Source organism: Anneissia japonica, unplaced genomic scaffold, assembly GCF_011630105.1.
Source record: "Anneissia japonica isolate Jap-2015-1 unplaced genomic scaffold, ASM1163010v1 scaffold288256_len377385_cov191, whole genome shotgun sequence".
Taxonomy (NCBI): domain Eukaryota; kingdom Metazoa; phylum Echinodermata; class Crinoidea; order Comatulida; family Comatulidae; genus Anneissia; species Anneissia japonica.
The window spans coordinates 232,347-242,039 of record NW_022721455.1 but is presented as its reverse complement, the minus strand read 5'-3'; the positions used below and the strand labels follow the sequence as shown (position 1 = coordinate 242,039).

The 9,693-nt window shown below is 37.9% G+C and overlaps 1 protein-coding gene across 2 annotated transcripts in view; it reads right to left on the bottom strand.

Annotated features, from left to right (window-relative positions):
• Positions 1-9,067, bottom strand: part of LOC117111573 (FAD-dependent oxidoreductase domain-containing protein 1-like) — a 14,128-nt gene extending 5,061 nt beyond the window's left edge. The window contains exons 1-5 of one of the 2 annotated variants that reach the window (XM_033254520.1): positions 8,665-9,067; positions 6,861-7,090; positions 4,650-4,744; positions 3,346-3,524; positions 1,781-2,071 (exon numbers count right to left, since the gene is read on the bottom strand). In XM_033254520.1, coding sequence (XP_033110411.1) covers positions 1,781-2,071; positions 3,346-3,524; positions 4,650-4,744; positions 6,861-7,090; positions 8,665-8,970 — 1,101 coding nt within the window. In that variant the 5' untranslated portion in view covers positions 8,971-9,067. The remainder of the gene's footprint in view (positions 1-1,780; positions 2,072-3,345; positions 3,525-4,649; positions 4,745-6,860; positions 7,091-8,664) is intronic. The other variant, XM_033254521.1, reaches the window with a different exon arrangement.
• Positions 9,068-9,693: the final 626 nt, after the last annotated feature.

The window sequence follows — 9,693 nt, the reverse complement described above, 5'->3', positions numbered from 1 at the left end:
GTACATTAAGTTATTCCTTAATTACTACAGAATAATGGGAGTATCTGTTTTGTTTGTCCAGTATTTTTTCTTTACTCATTTATCTTTTCAATAATTCATTTTTTTATGTTGTCAGTTGTTGTTTTGTAACTGTTGTACGGGTCAAACCTCTCCTGCGCAAGAGTGTTCCTCTGTTATAAAAGAGAGAACCAATAAATCTTATCTTATCTTATCTAACGAGTGCATGCACAGGATATCAAAATTAAGTTGGTATCCTTCGTGAAACTATTAGGAGTAATAATAATTTTTAAAATGGCAGACAAATTCATTTTCTTGTTAAAAAAATTGTGGACCAAGATTAAACAGTACGCCTACTGTACTTCCTAAAGCAACTCTGTAGATCAGGTCTTCATACTTGGGATTCATAAAAGTGGTTTGGCACAGATAAGAATTGTTTGGTTTCCCAACATTGTATATTTAAAGGCCAACAGCGTCAGCCGACGCAGCCTGACCCGATTTATCGTCAGGGACAGTCTTAAGCCGTCGTGAGAAATATTACACACGTTTAATATTCTACTACGCGACTGCCCCCGATGCACACCATCGCGTCTGCGTTCAACTCACACAGACCCGACGCGACAACAAATCGCGTCGGGCTGCGTCGGCCAACGCTGTCTGTGTTGGCCTTAACTTGTGTCCTTCAGCAAGATACTTTATCTACATTGCTTCCCTACACCCAGAGGTATGTGGGTACCTGGTACAGATAGAATGCTAAATGCCCTGATTAGCTGCTGAATAACTCCACCAGGGAGCCAAGGTTGTGTTCCATATGTGTTTAATATGGGGTAATAATAATGTGAAGAACATAGGAGGCGGCATAGCATGATGCGCTAAATTAAAAGTCTACCATTAGTATTATTATTATTTAATTATTTCTATTGTGCCCAGATCAGACCAGTGTTGGAATATTCTTGTGTCATTTGGGTAACTTGTCTGACAAAAGTACAGAGTTATTTGTTTTGGTTTTTCTTCTCTGTTGTTGTTAAAAGCGCCTCAAGGTTGTGTCAATCCAGAATTATTATTATTATCACATCTTGAACCAATCCAATGGAGAGTATCAGGCATTGTTTTATCTGGTACACCTAATGCAACAGCACCAAGTGACCACATTCCAACACTGGCTATCGTCACCTCTCATTTTGCCAACAATATTTTTCTTAAATTAAAATCACCATCTTACAGACAGCATTCATAGTAATTACCTTCAGCACCAGTACTACATAATTACAATCTTAGACATAATTGACAGTTTCTTTTCCTTTAAGTGAACACCGAGAGATTTTAATCACAAGGAATATTTTTAGGATGGTAAGGGCCTTAGAGGTTGATTGTGATTGAAACTCCAATCTATGTAAACAAATATAATAGAATCCAATAAAACGATGACTATTGGTTTAGGGTGGCAAATGAATCACTTCTTAACTTGTAAAACATTTTGAAAATATGCAAGGAGATCAGGTCCAAAGACCATAGCTACAGGGTTATTATATCTTGGCAATCACTGTTATTATTTGTTAAACATTCATGTTTGTAATTTCTAAATGTAAATGTTTTTTTTAAATACATCTCCAAAAAAAAAAAAATTGTATTAAACATAATATTATTAGAAATTTAAAAAAAATCAATAATTTGTTTATAATCATCCTAATTATTTTGTATAAATACAACATAAAAATAAACAAAAATTTAAATTATACAAGTAACATTAAGGACATTGTCAAAGAAAAACTGATAGACTTACCTCTGTAGGGGATTTGCCCATAATGTACATGCCTCCCAAACCTTCTCGCCGGAAGTAGCTTCCATCTGGTTGGATAACAAAAGGGCAATCTAATAACGGCCCATCCGGTGCATGACACACGTAAATGTAACGTTTCCTCGGTTCTACTGGAATCGGTAAGTCGAGCTGATCCTCTGCTGTCCCCAGCCCAATGTCAGCCATCATTCCAACTTCCTTTGAAGATGCTCCTGCTGCCACAATGACGTATGAACAATTTACAGTATTCACTTCTGGACTATTTAGCATTGCCACCTGCAGAAAATAACATTTAGGCCTAGTTCAGTCTACAGTAGGTGGATAAACCCGGCTCAACTCACCGGGCTTACCCACCTTCCAGTCTGAACTAGGTGGCTTATTTTAAGTCTGGCCTTGTTCCTATAGTAACTAGGCCTGACGTGCCTCTGGGTTTAACTATTCTAAGCTGGGCTTTAACTGCTGTGGGGGTCTCGCATTGACCTCGGTTAAAAAATGACCAATCAGCACTCAATTACGTGTCCTCAAAGCGGACACATGTTTCGTGTGCAATGTTTCAAAAATCGTTTCCTGGTTATGGTTCATTAATATGCAAATTCTCGGGCCTGCCTAATCCAGCTAGTCTGAACACCCGGAACAGTTAAGCCAAGCTAAACCTGGAGCCTGACTTATCTTCAAGTCTGAATTAGGCCAAAAATGGATACAGATATTATAATTTTATTACAAACATTTGAGCCTATTTCTTGTTCCATGGTGGAATTAAAACATTTAACACAATTATAGAGGTACAGTAGTTTTGTCCATTCATTCATCTCTTAAGACGATGATGTTGATCGAATTATAACCAAGAATTTATAGGATAAGTTCAATAAAAAAAAGTTTGTTTTAGGATGAAGGCCCATACATCCCGGAAGCAGTTTAGCACAGCTGTGACAGATTGGTATTCCCAATCTCGACGTCAGGGATTCAATTCCTCGCTGTCCATTTCAATTGAGTCCTTGAGCAAGGCACTTTATCTGCATTGCTTCAATTCACCAATGAGTTCAAATCAGTACCTTTTTGGGTTGCCCGCTATTGTGCCATTATGGGCACACTTGTATGTGGACCAAGAATTCTGCAAACTTTGCTGTTCACTTCATTATAACTTGTGGTTCTCCCAACATGGTTTTATGTTGATTGTAATGCTGGTTCCTAATAATCAAGATTTTATACTAATAACATGCCATTTCAAAAATATACTTGATTATACTGTATGTATTAAGACTTAAATGGTGTACAGCCCCTAACCGGGTCAAATTTTAAGCCCAAATACCGATGCAACATTATTGAATATTTGCAGTCAGCAAGTGTTATGAGACTATGAAAACTGGTGTAGGATTAATTTTTAATAATGATGGTAAAATTAGGTATTTTATATAAACAATAACTGTCTGTGGACAAACACTGGACAACAGTCATGCACAATACATTTGCTTGTGAATGGACAGGCAGAGTTACAATACAAGCTCTCTATGCATAATAGAGCTCAATCACTTTGTAAACACTCAACTGACCTGTACTCCTTTGACCCTACGACCACATCCTCCATATGAATTACATTCACTCGGACTGACGTGGCTGAAATCAAATCCAGTGACTTCTCCATCAATGTACCTTGCACCGAGAGATGTAGCCTTTTTACGGAATGCAGACAGAAGCGACCAAGGGTCAAACCAGCCCTCATTCTGGAAACCTTCGCAAAACACAATAAAAGCTGTTTGAACTATTTGCCTGTAACCAGTGGGGCTTTGGGGGTCTGGCCGCTTTTTCCCCTTTTTTGACAGTTTTACTAATATAATAATTTAGTGGTATTTTATCATAAACTTTATTAAATATTAAAATTATTCTGAGTTCAACTTGGAATATAGGAAACCTAGCTACAGGCCTGCACAGGGACAGATTTATGTGGACCGACCTGGCCCGCCCCCTCCCCCCCTTTTGGGAGGTAAAAAAAGAAATATAAAAGAAAGAAAAAGAAAAAAACGATAGCCCAGAACGCCTCAAATGTTATATTCGGGCGTCTAGAACACAACAATTTCTCGGGGGCATGCCCCCGGGCCCCCTTGGGACAGTGTTGTGTCAATTAGCCCAACTTTCGGGTCCCTCCCTCCCTTTTGGACATCTCTGGATCCGCCCCTGCTGCATGCCAGTGCTTCATGCTGTACAGTGAATATAGGTTTACCTTACTAAGATTCGAAATTTTGAAAAAAATTGGGGGATAAACAAGTAAAAATGGATTAACAAGGGGAACGAACCAGACAAAATGGATTAACAAGGGGAATGCACACAAGGCAACTGCTTCAATTTAGGAACCTATTGGTTGCTATTGATGTATAACACCAAAGATACTAGAAATACAAGATAGAGCACTCGCATAGCAAAAATTGTATTCCCACCATGCATTTCGGTGGAAAACTTTTTTTCCGTGGAGAACTCTATCTTGTGTTTCTACTGTAGTATCTTTGATAACACACAGGAACTCAGATTTTAAGAACAGACACAATAAAATACCCATACAGATTCCCCAGTGGTACATCTAAGATTTTAAAAAGGGATGCTGAATAGAAATATTATATGCACTGAATCTTAGCCAAGGAACAAAACTAGACACTGGAGTATATCGATGGCTAGGACTACACTGTAAATTGGTTGTTAAAAGTTTGAAGTAATTTACAGTACTTTGCCATTTATTTCCATTATTTCACTAATTATTTTAATTCACTATTACACCACTGGCCCTTCACATTGATGAAAACCATTAGGTAATACTTTTGTATACTCTACCTATGCACTGCAATGTCTGCCAATGATAACATACCGTATGAGGCAAGTGCGATGTCACTCGTGTTCAACCAAGGATGTCTAGCCTTTAGCTGTGTAGGTGATAATAACTCGACTTTAGCTCCAAGCTCTCTGAAATACAGTATACACAATAGTTACATATCAGTGTTGCTTGAGTGACAAATCTATTGGAGGGAGATGGTATCAGGCAATGATGGCACTAGAAATTCCCTATGAGGGTTCAAAACTAAATTCTCTGAATGTTTGTGTGGTGCATTTATTTTTTTTGGTCTTTCTTTTTCTAGGTTTTAGTGAGATGCCATTGCTACTTCCACAATAGGAATTACTGTGACCCCTCGCTGGCACAGCAACTAGTAGCCTACTGTATATATCGTCAGAGGAATAACATTTAGATGACAGTGTGCTTTTGAAACTTGCATTTTAGCCCTAGTGAAACACAAGGAGAGCAGAGATGGGTATTGAACTGGGGACCAAGGAATCCCCACGGTTCAGCACCGACCACCAGTTTAGTCAACTGAGCCAGCTGCTCAGGTTTAGGTCAACAACAGGGCCGGTGGAGCGTTTTTCAAAGTTGGGGGGGGGGGGGGGGGGGGGGGGAGGGGGCACTATTAAGATGAAAGGGAATATGAATTGCGAGGGATACAAAAAATATGCAGACATTATATATTTTCTGCCAAAAAGTGGGGGACCCGGGCCCTCCCCCACTCTCCGATTCCGTCAGCCATGGACAAGCTTATTACCTTGTTTCTCAAGTAAGACAAAGACATGGATAATTTTACTTGTTTGACTTTATGCTGATGCTGCACAACACATGGTAATTTGGAAACACTCCAGACATGTCCCTAAACACGAATTTGATTTATCACCTAACTTTGATATTCAATATAAAATAAATTACAAAGTCAATAGCTTTTTGCAGGTACTTATTATAATGAACAATTCATTAAATTCTTTCTGCTCTATATTTGTACCATTTTGATCTGATTTTAAACAATTGATGTAGGTACTATTTTATTGTAAATGTTGTATTAAAATCAGCTTCTCGCTGTGATAACAATATTGTCAATAAACCTACAATAATAATAAACCATGTCCACGCTTTACAAGTGTGAAAACTGGAGAAATTTAGAACCCAGTGGAGTAGGTATGGGCAGTGTAGCCAGTGCAAAAACACTAGGGCCAGGGCCTATTGGGGGCTGTTCAATAGGCATGTAGATCTAAAAATATAACTTTAAAAATTCCTACTTAAATTTGCCCCTCAATAATATTAGGTTTTATAGGCCATAATTATAGTTTATTTTCATATGTATAGGCAGTCACTGGGCCTGGGCCTATTGGGGGCCTGATCAATAGGCATATTTGATCTAAAAATATAAGTTCTTTAAAAATTCCTACTTAAAATTTCCCCTCAATAATATTAGGTTTTAGAGGCCACACAGTAATTATAAAATATTTTCAATTATAATTTACCTATTACATGCCATAAACACTGCAAGTAGGATGACTTTTTACAAAAAAAAAAAAAAAAAGAACATGCCACCAACAGCCTTGTACCTGTTGAATACAATCCAGCTTATTTTCTACCATTACGATGTTTTGTACCAAGGTACAATGCACTAAAATACTTTTTGAAAGCATGTTTCTAAGCAATACAAATATCGGCATGCATGTTTCTGTATAATAATTCACTGCTACCATTTATTGATTGTTCCATTCTTGTCAATATTATAATATCAGAGACTCATGAAATCATAAATAGGCCCTAAACGATAAAATATATATACTGTATCACTTTTTAATTACAATATATTTTGTTGTCAATGTCCTTGAATGTTTTTTAGTATTTCATAGATATTTATGTTTGTTGCTGTATCTGTTTTGGACAATTTCAGAATGTATCATGAGCATTAAGAGTTTCACCAAAGTACAATTAGAACCCCTCCCCCCCCCCCAGGCTCTGTCTCTGGGTCCTATCAGGTGCCTTTTAGGGCCCAACAATTATCTTGACTTGGGGTCCATCACAACTTTGCTACGCCGCTGGTGGAGCCTTTAAAAATTTCTTCATGGGAACCAAAACACATTACAGAAGATTCAAGAAAATTGTCTGTAAATACATAATAAAATATAAACAGAAAATTAAAATGATGATAGATTTATATAAAAACAATTACAATTTCAATAATCCAACGATGAACATAGACAGGGTTATCCTTATTTTAATACTCACTTTTGAAGTTTGCTGTTTTCCTCTAAAATATGTGCCCCATTTTCGGTTGCAAGAAATAAATATCCGTTTTCATTGAACTGAACATTTGGGGGGTCTTCATCAGCGACACATAAATGTTCCTTAATATTATGCAAAAATTCTGAGCCATACATTGACATTTGTATATTTTCTGCATTTGTAAACTGTTGCCGTATTCCTCCGGCTGATAATGTAGTTGAACATCTTGTATACTGAAAAAAAAATAATTTGGAATTGTAATAATACTGTACTATTGCTAACAAATTGAATACTTATGATTCATAAATAAAGGTAAAGGTAGGTAATTATCTTACAGTGTTATTGTGCTCAATGGTGTATGGACACGGTAGTGACAACCTAAATTCAAAGCTGCATGTTTACATTATTCCGCACTGACATTGCTGAAATGTAACATCGGGATTGCCATCTATTTTTCTCGAAAGATGCAATGGGTTCTTTAAATTAAATAATAATTTAATAATAATTAAGTGTACATGAGCAGGTGTGTACAATGGACCAGGGGTGGATCATGAATTTTTTTAAACAGGAAGGGGTGGAGGGGGAGGGGGGTTTCAGGTGTGCACAACAATTTTAGAATAGATAAGTAAGTAGCACATAACATTAATATGCACTGAAATTTTTTATTTAGTGGCAAAAAGGGGGAACATGCCCTCGTGTCCCCCTACTGGATCAGCCCCTGTGGACTTAGTTGAGGAGGGATTTTACCAACACTAATAATTGTAGTTAGCAGCACCACTGGCTTTTACCGCTTTTATATGATCAGTTTGTTTAAGTTCAGCGCAACTAGGGGGGTGTGTATCAAGGGGCGCACACATCCCAAAAAAAGCCATGCACCTCCCCCTCACCCATTGCCCATCCCACACTGAAAATGATTAAAGCAAAAAAGTCATGCTCAAGGAGATTTTCAATCACTTCATTTTCATCCCCTTGTTTTACAAGCTAGCAACCCCTCACTTAATCAAGGTCCCCACTTAACCTTTGCAATCTCCGCCCCTCCCCCATTTCAAGACTCCCAGATAGTGCTCCTTCTCATCCCCACCCCTCCCCCACCCAAAAAAAATGACAAAGTAAAAGAAAAGAAAGGAGGAGATGGTACTCTAAAACAAGCTAATTTCGATTTGAATTGACAGGAGTCCGAAATCACCTATGTTTCCGACAAGAGTGAAGCTGCGTGTTTATGTGTCACGCAAATATGTTTCAGATCTGGTCCAAGGGGTGATTCCCGAAGAAAAAATTAGATCAGGGTTTCGAAGGCTTATTAAATTGGTTTTAGGATCTAAAATACTATAATAACGCACTTGTCAATTGTAGTCCCGCTAGGCAGATTTCCATGGAAGTTTGGAAAAGTGCAAAAAAAAAAGAGTGTGTTGATTGATCATAGAAAAAGAAAACTGATTTTTTTTTTCCCTTTGTTGTTTAAGCGCCTCAAGGTTGTGTCAACATGAGGCGCTATATAAATCCAGAATTATTATTATTATTATTATTATTTAACTGATTGATAGAATCTATTACAGTATCAAGACAGAAATTAAACAAAAAAATTAATACAGTACAAACAGATTTCCTTGGCTGGGCTCACTGGTGTATTTTTCTTATGCAAACTAGGTCAAATACACGGTTCACAAATTTTCATATCCGTGTCAGTACGGGTAAATTATGTACGTCCCAGCGTTACCTAGCCTAGCCTAGGTAGGTCCTGGCCTAGTCACCGTAGCTGGTGGTAGGCTTAATAATTAAGCTAGTCCTAGAATTACTGTACACAAACCTTTGAATCTTTCTCAACGACCAGAACAGACATATTATAATCATGTTTCTTTAAGAAGTAGGCTATACTGGAGCCCATCACCCCGCCGCCAACAACTACAACATCCACGTCTGGAGGCGGACGATGCTTTTCAGGCGAGCTGTCTATGATGGCATTGCCATGGCCTAGGCCCACAAGGCTAGAACTTCCTCCGTAAGTCTTGGAGGAACCAAATTCATTTCGTTTATGTAGACATAGACTGAAATGTCTTTGTGAAATACTAACAAAGATTCTTGGAAATGTCCGAAAAATAACCTTGAGTGTCATTCCCGTTTGGCCAAACTTAATAACACACACAACTTGCAACACTCACGTGTAATCATCGAGTAAAAATGTAAACAAATCTAAAATTCACAATCAGCAACAGTTCCAGTTAGAACCAGTAGTAATCTAGTACAGAGTAGTAGTAAATTCATGAATGCGTAAAATCCATTAACTTACCAGGGGTTTTAGCGGCTCTAATTGGAACTGATACTAATATTATTGTACTATTATTACAGTAACAATTATTATTGTCACAGTAGTAGTCTTTCAAGTACAATAGACAGCAGTAGATAGTACTGGGTTTAAATGTGCCTCAGATGTACAGAAAACTATCCATAGATTTACCTATACACTAGTACAGTATGCCTGGATTGACACGCATCAGTGCTCCCATCCACGTTAAAAAAACAAAAACAAAACACTGGAAACACATTTGCATAGCGGCAATTTCCCCCCACCCCCCAGAACGAAGACGAAAGACAGAAATTATTGTCAACCCAAAACCTCCAAGGAAGATAATTGTCATTAGGCAGGAATATACGACGTACCACCAGTTAAATGTTAAAATGATTACAGAGAAGTTGCTCTTTGCTTTTTCAGTTCCGAAGTTTGAACATTTTTTACGAGTGGGTGGGGACGTAGCAGGCCCTTATTTAGGAATTTCAATGTGGGGGCGGGGTTCGGCTTGGAACTGCGGTACCTTATCAAAACCCACATACTTCTTCT